General features: G+C 35.3%; 1 protein-coding gene across 1 annotated transcript in view; it reads left to right on the forward strand.

Moving 5' to 3' along the window:
- LOC135157962 (uncharacterized) overlaps positions 1 to 23,164 on the forward strand; it is a 45,577-nt gene extending 22,413 nt beyond the window's left edge. The window contains exons 3-7 of the mRNA XM_064115170.1: positions 15,697 to 15,894; positions 17,404 to 17,583; positions 18,293 to 18,478; positions 19,247 to 19,397; positions 20,664 to 23,164. Coding sequence (XP_063971240.1) covers positions 15,697 to 15,894; positions 17,404 to 17,583; positions 18,293 to 18,478; positions 19,247 to 19,397; positions 20,664 to 20,850 — 902 coding nt within the window. The 3' untranslated portion in view covers positions 20,851 to 23,164. The remainder of the gene's footprint in view (positions 1 to 15,696; positions 15,895 to 17,403; positions 17,584 to 18,292; positions 18,479 to 19,246; positions 19,398 to 20,663) is intronic.
- The last annotated feature ends 372 nt before the right edge of the window (positions 23,165 to 23,536 follow it).

Consider the following 23,536-nt stretch of genomic DNA (forward strand, 5'->3'; position numbering starts at 1 on the left):
GTATGTTTCGACATCCGAAAATGCCCACGACTTAATGGTGTTCAAATATTTTTTTAACGTTGTTAGTGCTTTTTTTTTCTATTTATGTATCGGTCGCCAATTTGGCACATCATTCGATATTAGAATGTAGAACTTTCTTTCAGATCGCCAAATGAAATAAGCCTCGGTTATTCGTCTGACTGATTATCAGTCCAATTGCATCATTGGTCTCAAAACATCTAAGTTCACATTACAAACTGCTTCAAAAGTCCCTTTGCTGAAACGAACTTTTTAAATATAAACGAGGTAAACACAAAGTGAAAAAATGACACATTGCTCATATGATAACATACTGCTACAGTAGCTGCCCGTTTTCAACCATAAAGGAATAGAAGAAATTCTGACTGCTTCCACATATCCATGGACAATTTGGGAATATACCGAGAGGAAATTTTCTTTTAAGGCAACTCAGCCAGTATGACCAAAGTGTGGAACTGCGCTTATTAGTTTCGGAATTAATTTGAATGCCTGATTTAATATCAATACTTATGTATTGTATCGGATGCCACAAACTAGGTGAGACGTGTTTAACGTATAAACGACCTAAAATATAGGAGCGAATGGAGGATGCTAAGCAGTCATTATGCGTTCCGCAAAAAAAGGGAACCCGTTTGCAAAGATAGATTTCCCCATTCTTAAACATGTTTTTACTATGAATTTGATACGTATGGTAAGAGTTGAATCCCATTTTTAATCTGAGATGAACACCTTAGCAAAACATCCACGCATGGCATATTACGAATAATGAATATTAAGGCAGCAACTCGCGTATCAATATGAATCCACTCTCATTTCAGGGATAAGTGACAGCAACTTAACAAAGCATACACAAGTAATGCTATTGAGCCAATCGTCGAATAAGCTCGGTTGTCGTTTCACGAGCCATCCTTGTCCATTTTTTTACTGCGCAACCTGATTTTGACATTAAAATTTCTAAATAGTTTTGCTCATTAATGATTGGAGTTTTCGTCACGTATTATATTAGGCATAAAAATGAAGAGGAATAATTGAATATTATAGTAATGTAAATTAAACATGATTAGTTGCCTTAGACATGTTAGAAGAAAAAAATAGATGTGGGAATCCCGTTTTTTTTTCTGGGACACGGTGTATACATACTAATACACCCATACATACACCCGTACACACACCCATACATACAACATACATACATATATATATATATATATATATATATATATATATATATATATATATATATATATATATATATATGTGTGTGTTTGTCTGTGTGAGGGGGATTCGAGGTGATGTCGTTTATCGACTGTACGACTTGAAACTAGTGAATTGCAGGATTCACAGACCGTATTTTCATTTCAAATTTATATGTTGACCGTCTACAATATGTTTGACAACTATCACTGTACTTAAACAGCGCCTATCAGAATGCAGCAAGTAGACATGTACAAGGGGGAGCGGCACTTTAAACGTCGCATGTTTCGATTGCTTGCAGTTATCTGTATATAGCCTTTAACAAATAAATGACGTTTTATTATGCTTTAAATTACGTTATTAAAGCTTAAATATTGATATCCTCTAACATGTTATTCCGATTGCGTCGGCCATGTCTTCACCTATTAATATTTTTCGCTCGTGCTGTTTATGTGACAAACATTTAATTTTCTTTATACAATAATACAAACTGTGTTAAATATTGTTTTAAGGAAATCTAAATTTGCAAATGAATGAATATCGTGTCTCGAATTTAAAAGAAAGTGTAAGCTATTCTATTTTCTAATCGCAAATAATATTACAGTTTCGATGATAACATATGGTAAAGACAATGTTCAAATCAAGTCAATCTTGCAAATGGCGGTTGGGGCAAACTGTACTATTTCATTTAGACTGGAGTAATGGCAATGCATTGCTTACCCAAACCAACATATGCACTCGAGTTACTGTAACATTAACGTATAATTAGCGGCACGGTCATTATGACGATAGTGGACCGTTGCGCTTAAATAATTGCTGAAACTCCAATATCTGCTCGTATTCTACAATCACAAATTATATACTAAGCAGTCGTCGGATGACACAAACCAGGTGAGACGTCTAGCAATGAAATAAATAATTGCATTGCTCGACACTCTTAAAATGAAATGTTCACTACTTAGTAAACCGACATCAATTTAAATGTGCGTGAAAATAGAGTTAGATGATATTAGTTGAGCAGCTAAAAAAAATATATCAAAGCAGCTGCCTTACCATTAAAAGAAGTTGTCAAGGTTTCAGAAATATATCTGCTCGGAATAAAACAAATTTGCTCTGAGCAATATTTAAGCATTAACCGCTTTACCATGGAAACAGGCCAGTTATTCAGGCGACTGCGAATGTTTCTACTGATAAGTTAACACAAAAATGACCATTTTGACATCCGATGAAAAAATACTTTTGGTATAAGAACAGAGCAACCTACTTTGCTCTACGTATCTAAAATCCATTCCAATGCACATTGCCTGTCTGCCAATGCTAAGTGCATGACGAATGTGCTGCCTTTTCCAGAAATCCCAACTAAATACTATTCAAGTACCATTTTTCTCTTATCATGTCTATTGCAGAAGGAAGGAAGCGAAGTCTGTTTTGTGCAATCACTTATAGCGTGCGTAGCCCAATTTCATGCATATTTTTGGGTGGTGGTTTGTGTATGTGTTTTTACTTCGGGGGGGGGGGTGTTTATTTATATATTTTTTTTATGTTGTATAATAATAGACTCTGCACAGGAAAAATCGATAATGGTAAAGAACCGATCCAAAAAATGAGAGAAAAACTCGACATCCATTCTTGGAAAGTGGCGGCACCAAAAGTGAGTGTTAAAAATAACCCGACGTTTACACACGTTGTAGTTTATGTACAGGGACCAGTGACAAAAGATTTCATTTGAATTGATAGTAAGCTTGATAAAAGTAAACGTAATGATCTTGAAAATGGCCGATGGCAGGGTAATGTATTAGATTTCACAATATTTACACATCCTACTTTTTTTAAAGAAGCATTATTTTAATTTTATCTTTGATTTACTATCATGATCAAATTTCACCCCCAAAATATAATCGTAATATTCCTGGCTACTAGTTTGTCATGGGTGCTACTATAAAGTTCCACACTATTTTCGATACACTGTCGCTACATCTGAGTGATGTACATTTACTGGAAGAGGTTTAGTATATGCTACACTTTTGCACGGGTCCTCTGGAATGTTATCCTTTACCTACTTGACAAATTTTTATAAAGCATCGCATGTGGTATATGTACGCAATAATCGGACATCGTTGACAAGTTTGCCAAAGTTCAATAAAAGGTCTACGGCATTTTTGTTTAGTCTTCATCCGCCGATGAAATTGTCATATTGCAAATAAAAAAAATACTTATTAGGTTGTAGTCCTAACCATCTAAAAACTGAGGTATTCCGATGCCTTAAAAGACAGGATGTGGGCTGATTCTGCCCCACCCCCTAATGATCTCGGCATAGGATCGTGACGAAAATTGGCACTCGCGCTCCCCATGGCATAACGTACAAAACTGTAAAATCTAATACTTAGAAAATGTTCATTGTTAATTAATTATGAGAATTTATGCGTAAAACTTTGCTCTATCTAACTGAATAAGGCCCCTTTTTTCAATATTATTTACTGACTCCATCAGATTGTGATTTAATGTACTTTACCAACAATTATTGGACGATTATTTTCTTATGTATTCAATTGTTTTTCTAAATTCCTCATGTCTTTCTATGTTTTTCGATTTTTTTTAATGGGAATTGTCGGGTTATTTATTCTGATCGTAATCAAGATTAAATTTATACAGTTAAATTAGTCAAAGGTGAAAAAATATTTTATTCTCTGAAACGCTGAATTGCATTGGAGTTAAGCACGAATTCGTGCGCTTGGGCAATTTGGAGTTTGCATGCTCTTGCGAAAGGTTGCTTGATGTCGAAACTGCGTACACGGGGGTCGCAAAGTTGAACTCAACATTTTCGCGAGACTTACAAATAAAAAGTCAGCGAAAGCGCAGTCAAACAAGTAAAATCACGAAGAGAATCTATCGCAAGAATTTTGAGGGGATGATTCAGCCCTCCTGTATTATAAGGATTGGCACCAAGATCAGTGTGACCGAAGTGTTCAACTGCGTTTACATGGTGTAATACAATATAGCCAAGCAAAACTGCACGTATCGTTCAGTGTCAGAAAGATATCAAGCTTTCATCGCATGCCACAAATCAGGTGAGACGTTAAAAATTCTACTAACATCTTTGTGTTTTTTTTCGAACACCAAGGGTGTTTTCATTTTGTCAAATTATTTTTACCATGGTAGTAGACTTGTTAACTGCAAAAAAAGGGGTGAACGCTGCATTTTTTAGTACAAATGTCCCACTTGGCACAAATGTTCCTTGAGTCAAAAGAAAAAGATTCATCCAAAGAGACACGCTGTATCTATGCAAATAAGCAAGTAATTTGCATAAATTTGCATATTAGGTCGATATAGTGAAAACAAGTATTTAAGAATATATATTTAACCAGATCTGCCCTAAAATTGGAAATAAAGACTTAGGGCAAGAAAGGGAAGAAAATTGACATAAAATGATTGGGATATCCTTGTTTATTATTACCTAATTTACATGAATTATGCAAATTATAATTTAAAACAGAGTATTTTTTCATGAATCCTGAACTGTTTTATAAATAACAGCAACTAATACACAATGTCAACATTCTACATGAAAGAGAATATATTAGCGAAAACATCGATATGCTTCATGACAGTATTATTGTCTTAATTTGCTTTGAAAGAGGGCAAATATGTCAAAATGTATGACGTGATATTGCGCTAAAACGAGACCAAAACAACCTCTATGTCACAGTCACACTCACGAATCGGACAATAAAGCGACCAATGGTATGTCATTCGAGATAACACAATCTCAACACAATAGCTTCCATCGGCTTCTCGTATCGCTTTTGTTGGTGTGTCTGCCACACCATAATCTATGGTATGTACGGGCAAAATGCATTTCGGTATCGGTAAAACACTATTAATTTTGTTTTATTTGTTTCTAATTTGTTTCTCTTGGAAAATTTACAGGAGACATTGCTTTGCAGGTTACTGCTTTAATGAAGCTCTGGCACATGAATCATGACGAATGTACCCCACCTCAATCCATATTTTAACTTTGTTAAAATATATATCTTTTGGAGACCCCGAAGTGGCAAAACTGCATTCCCCGCGGCATTCCCGCAACTTTACAAAACCAGTTTGACTTGTATTATCGACTTGGAAAGACAGATGTATGAGACATCAGTTAACATGTTTCCTGAAGATAGTTTTTTTTTTTATTTAAGCCGACGTCCACGGGAGCCCTCCGAATTTACCCCATCCCCTCTCTGAATTTCGACACTAAATTAAAAAAATATCGTGTTTTAAAGCCACCGGCAAGGCAAATTGCGTTTTTGGTATAATAAAGTAACTTTTATATCTATATTTCATATTTATCTATATTAATATTATTATTATTATTATTGTTATTATTATTATTATTGTTCTGCAGTTTGTAATAATGCTCTAGCACAGTAAAGGCTATAACCCAACAAGAGCATGCCTAGGATACCATTTCCCATTTGGTTTTATGTATTCAAAAATAGTTTATTGTCTTTAGAACTCTTAAAAGATTACTTTTGTTTGTATTGATATCTTAAAATAGATTGAGGAGAAAATACTCTACAATTGACATGTAGAAGAGCTGTGGTACATTGAAGAAAAGCCACACGTAAGCTCTAAAATACTCAAACCCCTTTATTGATTCCACTCTATGTTAAATTTAAATATTTTTAGAGCCCATTCGGAAGAAAGATACATTACTACTACACACAGTAAAGCCTCTTTACTTCTCCTCTTGAAAAAAAACATAGAAGGCATTGTTTTATATCGCATAAAATAAGTTCGTGTACATGACGGTGGCTTGTCGAAGTTGCCCTACCCTTTATTTTGTTTTGACAATATATATTTAGAATATCGTCTAAATGAAGCCCTCATCTGGAAAAGGGCACTTATTAAAGGCAGCATCTACATTATATTGAGGAGGCCCTGGTACTTGAAAGCGGGGGCTGAAGCACCCGCAAGATTTTCCGGAAGGGGGGGGGTGTGCTGCGTGTGTTATTCTCCATAGACAGCACCCCCTGGAATTCCGGCAGATGTGACAAAACGAAAAAAAAGAAACGTTACCAAAAAAACTTCATTTTGTAGTGCAATCCTTTTTGTTTATTTGCTTGCTAAATTTCTTGATGTAAATTTGAAAAGCAAAAAAGGTTCAATGTAAAATTTTGGTCCCAAGAAATTTAACAAGCTTCAGCCCCCTCTTCCCAGTGCCAGGGCCTCCTCTATATAACGTAGATGCTGCCTTTAATAAGTGCCCTTTTCCAGATGAGGGCTTCATTTTGACGATATTCTAAATATATATTGTCAAAACAAAATAAACGTTTGGGCAACTTCGACAGGCTTACACGTACACGAACTTATTTCATGAGATATAAAACAATGGCTTCTATGTTTGTTTTATTTTTTCAAGAGGAGAACGCAAAGAGGCTTTACTGTGTGTAGTAGAAATGCATCTTTCTTCCGATTGGGCTCTAAGAATACTTAAATTTACCATAGAGTGGAATCAATAAAGGGCTTAGTGGCTGTTCTTCAATGTACCACAGCTCCTCTACATGTCAGTTGTAGAGTATTTTCTCCTCAATCTATTCCAAGATATCAATACAAACAAAAGTAATCTTTTAAGAGTTCTAAAGACAATAAACTATTTTTTGATACATGAAACCAAAAAGGGAAAGGGTATTCTAGGCATGCTCCTGTTGGGTTATAGCCTTTAATTTGCTAGAGCACTATTACAAACGGCAGAAGAACAATAATAATAATAATAATAGTAATAATAATAATAATAACATTTATAATAATTATAATAATATCAATAATGATGAATGTAAATATAAAAATATAGATATAAAAGTTGCTTTATTATACAAAAAAACAACGCAATTTGCCTTGCCGATGGCTTTAAAACACGATATTTTTTATTTAAAGTCGAAATACGGAGAGGGGATGGGATAAATTCGGAGGGCTCCCGTGGACGTAGGCTTAAATAAACAAACAAACTTTCTTCAGGAAACATGTTGACTGATGTCTCATACATCTGTCTTTTCCAAGTTGATTATACAAGTCAAACTGGTTTTGTAAAGTGGCGGGAATGCCGGGGGTGAAGTTTTGCCACTTCGGGGTCTCCAAAAGATATATATTTTGATAAAGTTAAAATATGGATTGAGGTAGGATACATTCGTCATGATTCATGTGCCAGAGTTAAAGCAGTAACCTGCAAAGCAATCTCTCCTGTAAATTTTCCAAGAGAAACAAATTAGAAACAAATAAAACAAAATTTAATAGTGTTTTACCGATACCGAAATGCATTTGTCCGTATGTATCATAGATTACGGTGTGGCAGACACACCAACAAAAGCGACACGAGAAGCCTATGGAAGCTATTGTGTTGGGATTGTGTTATCTCGAATGACATACCATTGATCGCTTTATTGTCCGATTCGTGAGTGTGACTGTGACATAGAGGTTGTTTTGGTCTCGTTTTAGCGCAATATCACGTCATACATTTTGACATAATTTGCCCTCTTTCTAAGCAAATTAAGACACTAATACTGTCATGAAGCATGTCGATGTTTTCGCTAATATATTATCTTTCATGTAGAATGTTGACATTGTGTATTAGTTTCTGTTTTTTTTTTACAGTTCAGGATTCACGAAAAAATACACTGTTTTAAATGATAATTTGCATAATTTATGTAAATTAGGTAATAATAAACAAGGATATCCCAATTATTTTAAGACAATTTTCTTCCCTTTTTTTACCGTAAGTCTTTACTTCCAATTTTAGGGCAGTTCTGGTTAAATATATATTCTGAAATACTTGTTTTTACTATATCGACATAATATGCAAATTTATGCAAATTACTTGCTTATTTGCATAGATACAGCGTGTCTCTTTGGATGAATCTTTTTCTTTTGACTCAAGGAACATTTGTGCCAAGTGGGACATTTGTACTCAAAAATGCAGCGTTCAACCTCTTAACAAGTCTACTATGGTTTGTCATTGATTAAATGTGAGAACTTGTAATGAGCGGCTGCTTGTGGAATTCCCACGCGAAAGACACGAATCTGACTTTTGACAAGGTACACTGTAAAAATTGTGGTGTTAAATCTGACACCAGTTGTCTATAGGGGACTACACCATGAGGTGTTAAAATTACACCCTAGAGATTGAACATAGAACCAAATAGTGTAAATGTAACAACCAAAGGTGTAGTAATAGCACTGTCAATTTAACACCGGAGTAAAGTAACTTGTGTGGTCCTATATGTACACCGGTTAATACCACAGTTTTTGCTATTGATGACTAATTTCATGTAAATTTTAGTCTCTCTGCTCTAAAATGGGAACATGCAATTATTCTGCAGTATGCTCATGTCAATCAATCAGTCAATCAGGAAATAAAAAAAAAACTAAAAAGTAATGTAGTTAATGTATTGACGATACCCCCAGAAAGCACGATGAACACAGCATTACCAGCTCATGTGACTGAAGAGTATAATGGTAATTGACTGTATAAGTGTCGAATACACTAAGTAGATTGCACAAGACGCATTGAGAATTAATACGTCAATATAACGGTTTTAAAAACTTTTTTGGATGACTCAACAAAGATACAATTGTTGGTCTATTCACTAATAAAGGTTGTACAACGCCTACTTAGCTTGTTGTACGCGAGCAAATGGGAGGCTGAATGTCAAACATTCGTACCGTTGCACAAAAGACGTACCATCCAAAATGTACCGTTGCACGGCTTAGGAGGTGACGTCACAATACGATTCAATTCATTGCGCTCAGTAAAAATGCAGGTGCAATACGCGTATAGCCTGCTGGCCTGGCTAAATGCGCAATGCTGCCCGAGGTGTTCGCTTGTGTGATTTTGCTTTTCGCTTTCCATATTTTTGCTCCCTTTTCATAGATTACTGCAGGAAAAACTCTTTGTTTTTACATATTTTCGCTAACTTCAGAGGCGTTGTACAACACAAATAGCGAATATTCTTATTCGTGCAATGGTGCGAGATTTCGCATTCGGTGAAAGAAAGAAACACTCTATTCAACTCGGCTAACGCCTCGTTGAATAGAGCATCTTTCTTTCACCTCATGCGAAATCTCGCACCATCGCACTCATGCCTATTCGCTATTTGTATACTATTCCAAATTTAGGAGCGTGCATGCGCGTTGGCTCTTTCACCATTGAATACTTTGCTAAAAATACCAACGGGGACAATTCGGTTTGAGTTGAAAATGTATTATCATCTATAATAGAGTGTTCTAGCGATGCATTGAAAACGCGTATTTTGTTCTGCATCAAGTGCCCGTGCAGTATCAGAACGTATTCCTAAAAAGGACCGACAACCGACGAATATCCCGTAGAGACAATATTCAACAGTCTAATGCGCACGCGCGAAAGCGTGAAATATACAACGCGTACAACAATGAAAGCAATGAGATGCGCAGCATAGATCACGATTACGCTAAATGACGTCATAATGAACTGCATTTAGGTCGCATGGTCAAGGACCAAAATTTATCCTATGAAGTGAGGATGCCGTAATGTGATAAGTGATACGACTTGTTAAACATAAGTTCTCCTTTTGTTTAGGGGGAGGGGGTGGGATAGATGATAATATCTATATTGGATGGCTTCAGTCATGAAATACCAGAAATATTCAACACTCGTTTAGGGCAAATATTCCCAAGCTCTGGGAATATTTCTGATATTCCATTCTGAGCCATCCAATATGATATAATTATCCCATCGAAAAGTGACATCGATAGCCCTTTCAAGACATCACTTAAACTTCATATATTCGTTAAAAAAAATTTGATATAAAACTATGAAGGAAATCATTAATAGATAAGTACATCCAGCTCAAACAGTCTGACCAAAGTGACCACTTGTGCTTACAGGATTGCGGATAACTCAAAGCTGCACGTTCACTTCACTGTCAAACAGATTCCAACATTGTCATCAAATGCCATAAACCAAGTGAGACGTTAGCACTATTGAAACAAAATGACTCACACACGAATTGACTTTAATAATGACTGCCATATAAAACAATTTGGGATATTTGATCCGAGTATGTAAATCTACCCCAAATAGATGAATATCCAATTAATGGAGTCTAGTTTTCTTTCTTTCTTTTTTTCTCTATTTTCTTGTCAATAACTTTCAAGATGTATGTGTGGGGGGGGGGGGCAATTACTTTGACATGAATATTGGATATCCATATTCCTTTTGCGTAAATGCTAGAGTTGCAATCGATATTCTCAATGAGTGTGATCATTGCGTCACCAAGTGCCACTTTATTAATTCAGAAATGAAATGGTGCCTAATGTATAAAACTCTCGCTCAAACATATTCGCCACACTGCAATAAACGAAATAACAACAATCATTTTATCAGGGAAATTTATCTGTTGCCTCATAAGTAAAAAGTGCTGATCGTTTACATAAGTCACTCTCAGTTGAGGTTTTCAAACTACCTTCTTGTATGCCATATCACTGCCCGTCCTCCTTCGTTTGATGTGTTTTTTTTTATCCTCACGTTTCTCTGCTTAAGTGTGTGATATTATAAACTAGACTAGCTTACACTCGAATTCACTCACTCTGACTTGCTTAAGCTTTGTAATTCGATGGTTAAATTTAATCATGATATTTAAAATTACACTTCAAATATAAATTTATCAATCTACCTGTTTCTCTTTTGGTTTCGTCAAAGATACAAAGAAATGGTATCGGCCTTTACAAAATGAATAACATTTTAACATTACCTATTGTGCTTGATTAACCTAATGAAGGTATGCACATGGAAAATCTGCACTTGCTTTTGAAATACGTCGTAAAAATGCATAGCCCCTTCTTAGAAATGTCTGTTAAAAAGCAAACTAATTTCTTTCATGTCGATGTGATCATAGAATATGGTAGGTCTACTTGAATTCCAGGTGTCTCCAAATTTAATTAGTTTTCTAATCTGTCAGTAAAGTTGTTTGTGATCAATTTTCATGAATTTGTAATATAAAGCGGAATGTGAGACTTAAAACCTGCCTGTATTTTAGCCAAGCCTCTCTTGTTCTTTCATCGTAAATGTCGTTTGTCAACACTGTTGACGAAGCTCTTTTCCAATATGCCAGCGCGTTTAGTATGACCAAAGCGACTAATTGCGCTTACGAAATATGGCATCTGCACGTATGCTTCATTGACAACCAATTATATAGCACATCTCGGATACCACAAACCAGGTGAGACGTTTCAACCAACACATATGTTACTGCAATAATTACTTTTACCCATGTCGTCCTTCTCTGTAAATGTTAGAATGTTCAGTCTCCTGCCCTCTCACCACCAAAACACAAAGCTGCTGTTGTCTTTTTCCCCCATTAGCGTGCTCCCCTCTTCCCACACATGCCATATCAACGCATGTGAATGTTGTCTATTGGCATACAGGGAAAAAAGAAAATAATAAATACTATATCTTATCTCATCCCCCTCTTCTCCCCTCCGTCAAATTCGCTATTCATTTCATTTTAAGTTTGTATGTTGTTAAGAAGTGGTACCTTAATACGTTGGAGGGGCAATTATCGCCTTGGGGGTGTTTTTATATTGCATCTATGGTGGAGTCTGTATTGAGACAATATAGTACTTAAACTGAATCAAATAAATTAAAGTAATGAACCGACTAACATTGACTAAGTTTGGTTTAAATGGAGGGCTAATTTGCTCCTGAATCTTCTCTTATTTCGGGTAAATATGCAATCACGAGGGGGGGGGAGGCGATAACCGCGCCGAGCCGCAGCTTGGCAAGGTTTTTAGAGTTTACAAATGTGGATCCCTCCCCATTCACGCGTGACATACAACTTGCAAGATTCTTTACACCCCCCCCCCCCTCTCTCTCCCTCTCTCTCTTTACCCAATGTAAGGCAGCACCTCCAATCCAAATATTGAAATGTGTAAGCCGGATCCAGGCCGCTAATATATCAGCCTGGGCCACGTGGTCTACAGGTCTAATACTCCAAAATAAACATTTTTTTTTTCTAAAGAGCAATGCCAATAATAAGGGCATTGTTTTATTTGGTGACGTCTCCCCGAAGAACTTAATTGATGTTTTTATTAAAAAATTGAAAGTCGGGGTCATCTTCGTTCTAAATGACTAATGAATAATGAATCACACAATCGTAGTCTGTCACTGCATTTTTTACTTACCGTCTTCGGCACAATTATATGCAATGTTATTGCTTTATCTTGCTGTCTTTGTACTTGCGAGTATTGTCACTATGTGGTTCTAAAAGTGGAATATCAATATATCAAACCACATTAATCAAATACAACTTATGTTTGTGACATAGACATAAATGAGTGCCGAAATTGATACATCGACTAGTAAAATGTATTATCACAGACTGATGAATACACACACACACAGACAAAAACACGACATTAATATAGAAATATGCAATGTCAGAATCTCTGTAGAACCCAGTGATAAACAAGAACATCAACCAATAATATGATATAATGATAAACCCGGGGGATATTCCTGATCAATATGCAGGCTTCGTCGAGGTCAAGCTAAAAGTGGCAATTGAAAGATTATGGATACATTTATCATGTTCATGGAATTATACTATACTATCCGACGTATTTGTCAATGCTAGAAATGAAGCACAATGGTTGGATCTTGATTTAAATATCCCAGCTCGGTCAGTATGACCAAAGTATCTAGGTGTGCTTACATAATTTAGTGGCACCGAAGCTGCACGTATACTTCAGAGACAAAAATTGTATTCTTCGGATGCCACAAACCAGGTGAGACGTTTGCATCATTACGTATTAGTGGCGTTCAAGTGTCTTCTTCAGGAGAGCGAAAAAGCTAAGCCTGGAAATTGCATGTACTACTGTATATATGTCAAATTTTCCAATATTATGTACCTGCCACATACATGTAACAGATCTACACAGGTCATCACACAGTTTCCCTTCGGAGCGATGATGTTTTTATTAATATTTTAGCTGATTAAATTGTAAACCAAAACGTTTTATGTGCACCGGCGCACAACCAACTTGAACTGTCAAACGTACATGATGAATTAGAGTGTTTGTTTTCCTTCAGAGAGTCAAGCAAACTAAACTTCTTTTTTTTCCGAAACTTGTTATGTCTTCATTGTGAAATGCATAACACATTGGGCTCATTTCTCATTTACATTGAGTGCTTATTGAATTACTTCATCAGTGTGTTTCCGTATTTAAAGCATTTTGTCTTAGTTATATGTATCTGATGTGTTTCTCCTTTCCCTAAACCCCGTAACCCATAAATGTGTACTTTCAATAGCATTGTTGTATAACCATATGTGCGAAACATGTAAAGTTACTGATATATATAAAGTATGTTTATTTCGAGATAATGATAAACAGATTCATCCTTTACACATTTGCTGTCTATCAATTGTCAAACGCGCAGAAAGTACTCCAAAACGCAAAATGATACCCAGCTCCTAAGTTAAGCTGCATCTAACTACATTAATTGAAGGACGACTTTTCACATTTTGTTATATTCGTTATAATATACATACTTTACTTCGAAGTTAATGTATGTGTGTATATGAGCGTGTGTGCAGGTGTGTGTTAGTGGGTGTGGGTGCGATAGATGAAACCATGATTCAAGAGCTGTATTGACGAAACCGAGTGCATTCAGAACTCAATGATGCGAACTTAGAGTATCAAGAAAATATCGCATACTATATAATCTGGAAAAGGGAGTTGGTTTTGAAAGTGCCACGTACCCTCTGACAGCCGTGGCGCAGTGCGTTAACATATTCCATAGCGACAGCTCAGGCAAAGGTGCACACTCGAATCACTATCAACGAAAATTCCAAGTGAACGTCGGATGAAATTTACAAGGTGAGACGTTTGACTGAGAAATTCAAAGTCTAGCATGGGATGCACTGACTGGCTGTTCGCACTCATCACACTAAAATCATGTGCTTCTTTAGAACGTAGCTTATCTGCAATATTTGTTATGCTATTGAAACTAGAGAAAAAAGATGATAACGTAACAACTAATGTTACGATGTGTTATCCAAAGTTTGCTCACGATTTCTGAAACCATAGATGATCGCCACAACCAAATAAACGGCACCGACGCAGTGACACCAAGTCATTCACATATATGTGCACACCCACATGAACACACGCACACGTAACCCTACCTGCCTTCTTCTGAATAATGCCTCTTGTCCTCCCCAGTAGGCTAAATGTCATGAGTTCTCTCGTCCATCTTATCCATAATTTGCAGTTTGTGTAGGTATAATCTGATAATAGTCCAATCAATCCATCCCATATTCACGAATCTATGTAACGAAGACTGCCCCTGCCTCCTTACATAGAAGGCAACAGTTTGACTTGATGTTGAATACCATAATAATAAAGAAACCAACAACTCTAACATGTCTAAACAACATTTATGCCACAATTTGAAATGTAGGCAGCATACACAGTATCCGTAATACGTATATTCTCGTACAGGTTTTCGTTTGAAGGCTTGAATTAAAATGAGTGGTTTTCAATAAAAATAAAATAGCTACGACATGTATACATCTATAATAAAAATATATCAATTGGATAATAGAGTCCCATCATTTATTTAGATTTGTTTTTGCGTTTGATACCTTTTTTAACATTATAAGTTAGTGACAAGCAGGAGGATAATGTTTACTTCTTGTGTAGACTTGTTGTTCCTTCCCCCCCCCCCCCGAAAAAAAAACTTTCAAATAGTATGAACTGGTCGGCTTCGTTGGCAGGCCTATATGTTTATAGTACGTGGCAGATGACATCCCAGTGGGTTTTATTGTACAATCTGAGACTTGGATAACTTGCAATACCGTCGAATTCATTATAAATATACGGTGAAAAAATGGGCATATTATTTCTGTTTTAGCTTGGATTCTAGTACACTTCTCGTAACAATGAGCAGGCGGAGTTGCAAGAAATCGCAACGAAGAGAAGAGTGTTATCTCTTTCCAGCCAATGTGTTCATATGCCTTATTTGCCTTATTTGCTATAAAAGTCATTTGTCTTAATTTCATCTCCTAAGTATGCACAAGCTTCCAAAGACATGCTTCTCTGCACTTCTTTAGTATGTCAAAATTGGCACTTTGGTGGAAAAATATCAATAGCAAATGCACAAAAATTTGCACCTTTCAGTTTATATTTCGTGATATGAAAATAACCATAATCACAATTTGTACTCCTCTTTAAACATTTATTATTCAAAGTGAAGTGCATTAAGGAATTACTACAAAATGCAAACATATATATAATATATATATATATATATATAATGATAATTATGATATCTCGGGGGAAATATTGCAGAGAAGCATGTAGGAATGGTCTTGTGAAAAATACGATACTATCATGATCCCCAGTAAAGTCCTCGATTATGTTCGCATTGCCAACGTTGTAACTTTAGTTTTCTTTTACAATGGGCAGGTCACCTCAACTGCAGTACACCATACGTTCCAAACCACGCCAGAATCCAGGATCCTCGCTTGAACTACCAATTTAGAGACAGAGTGACTGTGACTTGCGACGCCGACCAATCTAGCTTTACTCTGCAATGTCATAATAAAGGCTTGTGGAGTGGACCCGACGTATCTTGCCCAGTGCCTCCACCATCACCATCAAAAGGTAATCCATCCTTGATGATTTCCATGTTGTCATGCAAATGAATAAATATATATAACACTATTTTTCATTGGTCTATAATATTGTTATGTAGTATGAATTTAAGTTCCTGTTCAGTCATTCACTTTCACTTGTTTACAAACTCCCCCAATGTCATCTTAGAATTCCACAACTCCCAATACCCTTTAAATCCTAAACCTTGACCAGAACAGACAAACCCTCAGTGACGTCAGCTAACTTCAAGGAACAAAAGTTCTAAGAAGAATGACTCACATTTCCAGCCCCAGTCACTTGCACAGAGCATCACCACACCCCTTATACCAGAGAAATATTGATAGACAGTTACCTGTAGATCAATCAGAACAAATTTAGATCACTCCCACCTTAAATTGTTACACCCCCAAAACTAATGATATAAATAAGATATCTTGATTACAGAGATAGAGGATAATACTAGCCCCACACTCATCCATATAGACTGACTGACTTCAAGACTTAGACGTCCATCCAGTATTAACTTCACAATCTCAGTTTGATACTTCTAAATTATTTTATATTTATCGTCTCTTGTTATATCCGAATCTTCATGTACTTCGGACTGTAAACTGTACGTGATTATTTCTCCAAAGTTTCTTCATTACTCTTCCCTTCTAAATTATAATTACCGATCACAACACGACAATATGTTGCACTAATCGCTTTGAACATTAACAAGGAAATGAAGAAAAATCAAGAGTATTATATATATATATATATATATATATATATATATATATATATATATATTGCAATGTAGTTGAATCAACACTTCAATAACAAGAGCAGTTAAGAATGTTATGCACATTGTGAAACCTTGTCAGGAAGCAGTGGATAATTCACAAAATGAGATCCCAGAAACAGACACTGTATATAAGCAGACTTTTGATATTATCAATGCATTTCAAGTATATTGCATTATATCATAATTGAGGTATTGACTATTATGATTGTATCTTGCATCATGTGTTCCTCACTTCCGAAAACGTCCTCTTGGAAATATGACTCGGCAGGATGATGAGATAAGGAAATTGCACGTGAATTTGAGTTTATATTAGCGGATGTAAATACCGTGTTGGAAGCAATGTCAACATAAGTTTTGGGGAGGTCGCTCCAGGGTTAAACGGCTTCGGGGAAAGAAGGATTGATAATGACATTCAAGTAAAATAAAATAAGTTGACCATGGAGCCACTGAAGTCATAATCCGTTTGTTAATCGAACCATCAACAATTTAATATTAAATGAATTACCCTATCCTTCGCTATAATCACACTGATGCCAAGGAGACAAAACTAACAATCTAATTGATGAGCCTCTTGATACGCCATTTAACTTTAATGCACCTGTGTCTGGATCGTGGGCGACGACTAGCTAATGACTACAGTGGAATTTTGATTGTATGTTTTGTATGAATTATGTATAATGATGTTCTACAGCCATATATACTTTGATGCTTATACAATTTTACCAAAACAGTGCTCTCCTGCAATGCCCCGGTAGTGCCTCCCTATGCCACCATTGGGAATATTCGACTATCCTACAAGCCCGGGGACAGATTGAATGTCACGTGTGATATAAGGGGAGAACCGGTTACATTGGAATGTGATGATGGCTTATGGACAGGACAGAATGTAGTGTGTGATTCTCCCGCCCCAGGTAAGTTCTTACATGAAAATAACACTATTTACTTGAAAATATCATGCACACACACCTAGGCATACACACACACTTACGACCCTACACACAGAGGTGTTGTGGCTGAGTGAATACGACTACGGACTATCAACCAAGAGGTTTGGAGTTCGAAAACCACCACATCTCTTGGGTTCTTTGAGAAGGCGTTTATCTACATACCCCACTCTCCAACCACGTGCAGTAAACGGGTACCATGCAGGAAGTTATTTATCAAATGATTTTGCGCCAAGTTGAAGGCGGGATAATAATGGCATCATTCTATAAGAAGGGTCCGCTTGGAGTAGTGGGCCACTTTGTAAATCTCTACAGAACAGTATTAGAGAAAAACAATAAAATATTTCTGCGGGCTTCCTTTTTCACATATATGATTTTTATTTCACTTTTATCTTGAAATTGGAATGTGCTTTCAAAATCATGCGGACATAACAATATGTAATTAACGGCTTATTTATTATTCTTCATAATTTATTATTATTATATATATAATTATATACATATATGTGTGTATATATATATATATGTATGTGTATGTGCGTGTGTGGGTGTTTGTGTGTATGTATGTATGTATGTATTTATAATACGTTTTGGCCCCTAATTGCTCAAGAATTGCAAAAAATGGTATGTACGGCCTATCAGTTAAATGGCAAATTTACATTTATTTAATTCACAGCGTGCAGTCCGCCGAACATTCCTTCGATCTCATATATTGAAGCTGTTAAACCACGCTACAAGAATGGAGACCAAGTGAATATTACATGTAACGATAACTCTGAGCAGTTCGTCTGGGAATGCCAAGAAGATGGTTTGTGGCGAGGAAGGTACATCACGTGTGCATTCAATGTAACACCTATTGCAGGTAATTACACACATAAAAACCAATGTCCAAAGAATATTTCGAACTTTAGCAATAGTTTTGAAGAGCAGTTTAGTTATGGGTATGACAATGTGACAAGCATTCAACCTTAATACTTATTTTCTTTTAGTTATGTCCATTCTTCCTACAATTAAATTCATATTTCAAGTACTATGGAAATACCTTAATTCTTAGAGTTAATCCTATGGAAAAACGATATAAACTAACAAACAGCACCGAAATTTAAGTAATAATTCTTGCTATACTGTATCTTAACAATCATTGCGAAGGAAATGAATGATAACTAATAAGTTGACTCTGGTTATCTAGTATATCTTAAAATGATTGCTATGAGTTGTTACAATCCGAAAAGAACAGGAATTGATGGGCTGTAAGAGGGGATGCAGTGCCTCTTGGAGGCACTATTGAACTTACCTAATGAAAGCTTGGAAAAGTAAATAATGTTGAAACGAATATTATAGAAGAGATAAAATGAGGGTTTTGCACAATCAAACTTAAAACCGTTCTTTAACATTGCTTGCATTAATAAATCCTGTATTTTAAATGTTTTTATCCTTAACATGTCATATTAATGTATTCGTTGCCGGTTTTTACCCTTTTTTCCTTTTGATAACTTTTGAGAGGGAAATTTTGTGTATTAATGCTGACTCATGGACATTCTGTTGGCAAATTCATGAAAAGTTCATCATGTAGATTGCAAGATGCTAATTAAATTTGTTACTTCGATTTTGCTTATTCTTAAATGTATAGGTCCGAACCCAGGAGCTCCTGCGCCAATAAGAAACCCACCAAAGGAAGTTAGTGGCAGAGAGTATTTTATCACCGGCCTACTTGTAGTAGCTGTCATTTTGTTTGTTCTGGTTTTAATGAGTTTGGCGATGTTCTTCATTTTCGTTAGGAAGTGAGTTTTTATCTTGTTGTTGTTGGTCTTCTTCTTCTTCTTCTTATTCTTACTAAATCGAGTGACCAATGTATGAACCTTACCCTGATCTTGTTATCTGCGCACAATATGATATACAAATGAAAGAAAAAAATGATATATATATATATATATATATATATATATATATATACCGTATATACATGCATTATGTATGTGTATACATATGTATTTTTAATTGTTCATAATCTTAGATAACTTGTCTAAAACTTGGAAATGCAGTTGTTAGAGTGCCGAGTATGAAATATTAACATCGCTTTTTATAGAGTAATGTCTCTTATAGTATAAAGCTCTAGAATGTAGTTTTTTTTTTTTTAATTGAATCATATAATATCATTAATGAATCCTTACGAATGAAAGTATTTTTCGTTTAGATAATTTATTATCTACGATTTCAAGAATAACAAGGAACTCTTATCTTACTTGAAGTATACACGTTATGTGCAATACGTAAAGACATGTTTTTTTTCTGTATAATATTCATTATGTGATATATCTCTATCGAGATTGCCTCAAACACGCTGAAGGTAAAAAACACACCTACCATCACAACCATCAAGGATGATACATATTCGCCCTATATTTTTTTAAATAAATGTAGCAGGTGTTAACTTTTCAGTGAACCCTTCATGCACTGGGGCTTCTGTAACTTGGGAATGATGTTGATTCTCATATAAGTCTTTCACGAAGCTATTCATATGTTAGGCAAAAATTTGAATACGTCTGGTGACCACTTTTCGTGTCATGCACTATAAAATAAGAAAAAGAATGGTGATTGATTAGAAATTTATAAGAGCTTGTATAGTAAATGAGTTATATGTGATGATGTTCATCAGTTGGTTTAATCCACATAGCTCGACACGTGTTTTTGGCTAGTGCTGCAAAAAAGTTTTCAAAAGCTCTGATGTATTACTTCCTCTATTTGCCGCAGTGCAAGATACCCTTAATTACCTTTTTAAAATAAAAAATTTAGGGCACTTGCTCCCATTCCTGTCACATTTCGAAAGAGAATGAATGATTCAAACATTTGGCTATTGCTAATGAGAATTTTAATCTACAACGATCAGGTTTTACATTAAGCTGATATGGGAAAAATTTCAGAATCTGAATGAGAATGTACGAAATTATTGCCAGCCGTCCAAAAATTCGTGCTTAACTTACAAGCAGTTTTAAAATTTTAAAAAATCTTATTATCTCTTTTTTTCCCTTTTAAATCGTATCATTCAGTCGTGGATACGGCTTGGCATCATCATCAAAAGAAGCTCTCAGTGAGAAAGCTCGGGGGCCTCTGCCAGATGTTCCGGAAGGATATGCGAATTATGTTGCTGGCGAACAATCCCTCTACGTTGAACCTTATCTCAAACAAAACGGAGATCCAAACCCCAGCTACGAAGTCTACGAAAAACCAGTTTGAAACAATTGACCGACCTTATCCTCTTGTTGAAAAATGTACAGAGACATCAGGCAGAATTCGATTTATGTTTATCCATAGAGGCGTTAAAGGAATCCCATCACTTTCAATTTATAATGTTAATAATAGACCTAATATGTTAGAAACCTCTGTTAATATATGGAAGCTAACTGTTTGAAGCGTGTGGGCTTTTTCGGTCTACATTATGTTTCTTGTACAACTTATGATTTTTTTCCTTAGGAGTAAAGAATACGCTTGGTTGATGTGACAACGTCCGTGTTGGTAATAACGCATTGATCATCGTTTACGGTATTAGTAAATCATTTTGAAATTTTGCTTGATTTATTTTCATTATTTAAGTTTCGTTAATGCGTGTTATCCTTGTAAGGAAAATGCTTTCAGGTAAATCCAATTTGTTGAAGGTTTTTTGTTGTTTACACCTCGCCGTATATTAGAAGTTGATGTGTATGGTATGTAGCATGTTAAAAGAAAATCGATTGCAAAGTTTACTTATATTCTTACAGTAGTTGTTATAATATTTCTGAAGTATTTTTTTATAGCTTGCCAACCTTCTCTCATTATTTATTTAAACAACATTTTAAATACTACTTGGATGTGGAAACATGTCGTAATCGAAGACTCTCTGTATGCCTCTGAACATGAAAATATGATAGCACGAACAAGAAGCCTCCGGGCTACTTTTGGGATTTCATAGATTATTTGATTGACTGTCTTTGTATTATAACGAAAAGATATGTTTGTGAGAACAAAATATAAATATATTCCAGAATAAATATGAAATGTAAATTAGAAATGTGCAAGCTTGTTACCTGTCTGCAGTCCTAGTTCTTCATGTGTTGGAGTGAAACACGAATTCAATTATTCGTATATATACTGTAACTCATCAGCCAACTTGGTCAAGGCGCTTGCCCTACTTTTGTGTTGAAATAAAAAAAAGAATAAATAAATAAATAATAATAATGATAATAATTATAATGATAATAATAATTATATATATATATCCTAAAGCAGAGCACGTTCTTGGATGTTCCGGGATACTTACGTTCGTATGCATAGTTCTGCAAATTAAAGTTTCATTACTTATCTATTTGATTGTTGTTTTGTTCATTTCGATTCCCCTTTTATTAATTGTTTATGATTTATTCTAGCCTTAGAATGATAAATGGCTAGAATAAAATAGAACCCACAATCGTAGTAATGCGAAGCGGGATACGAGTAGTGTACATGTGTTTGTTTAATAATATGTCACACCCCTTCAGTTTGAAAAGAAATGTCACTTCAAATTACCCTGCAACCTAGATTCAATTTGATAATGCAAGCGATCAAAATTACACAAAACATTTTTTTTTCAATCTACAAGCTCTTTAAATACAATAAATTTATCAACTAATTCTGATTTTGTCAGGAAACAATATGAGCAAACCCTACAAAACTAACATCACACTTTTATGAAACTCCCTAGATCTCGAGCGACAAATTCGAGAGTCTTGTTTGGGCAATAGAGAGTTTTTGCTCCACAACGCATTACAAATTCAAGGCAATGTAAAATGTATTGCCAAATACCCTTTATGGCAATGGGCAACAAAGAAGTCTGTCGAAAAGTGGTCAATAAAAAAAAGAAGTTTCTTGTGGGACTCTGGACAAATTACATATTTGCAAATTTTAGTCAGCTTCGAAACTTCGTGTGAAACTGCTATTCTGGTTCACTAAATTTTTCACAAAGACCTCCCAGCTGCCTATTGTCATTTGACGGGCCTTTCCAATACATTTAAAGTGTTCTTGAAACTGAAAATTACCTAATAGCCAGATTAAGCTACAGGAGAGCCACATAAAAACAACCATGAAAAATATAACGATACTGATCAACTAAATCGATGTCCTTCCTGCACATGCAAGCAAGATACCATTCAATGTTCGTCTGTGATTCAATGACGTCATTCAGACGAAACAGCGTTTGGTATTGTATGAAAGCGAAACAACACCCTTAACCTTGTATGTATGTGAATGTTCGACTGATTTGTATTACATATTTCATGAACCGTTTCGTATCATTAAGTCCCGATTGATTAGCCTGAGATCTTTCATTTTTCCTTACTTGGCGAACTCGTGTTTCACCCCAAATATTGAGTTGCGAGGACTGGCTATTAATGGTGTATTAAAGCAAATGGTTATAGATCTGATAATGATGTTCATAATGCTAACAAACATGATGAGAGCGCTAGGCTCGTCATACTATTGGCGTAACGAAATATATAAATGTATATAGTATATATACATATATATGTATATATATACATATATATATATATATATACATATATATATATATATACAAACTAGACAACAACGGATAACGTGGTTACTTTGTACATTCCAATGGTACTGTCGCATAATAAAGTTCATACTAATAAAGTTGACAGTATATATCATAAAGATGTAAAGTAACAACTTATTATTGAAAATCCACTATAAACTATTTTGATTCGATATAATATTAAGATAAGTGGTTCTAAACATATTTTCTGAACAATTATAGATAGTGGTTAGTAAATTTTCAAAATTGCTTTAGACAGCTTAATTCATTCAGATAGGGTTAAATGTACTAGCGTAAACAAATTGCCTAATAAAAGAAAGACAAAATTGATGAAACATTACGTATGGTGATTAT

This window comes from Lytechinus pictus, unplaced genomic scaffold, assembly GCF_037042905.1.
Source record: "Lytechinus pictus isolate F3 Inbred unplaced genomic scaffold, Lp3.0 scaffold_20, whole genome shotgun sequence".
Taxonomy (NCBI): domain Eukaryota; kingdom Metazoa; phylum Echinodermata; class Echinoidea; order Temnopleuroida; family Toxopneustidae; genus Lytechinus; species Lytechinus pictus.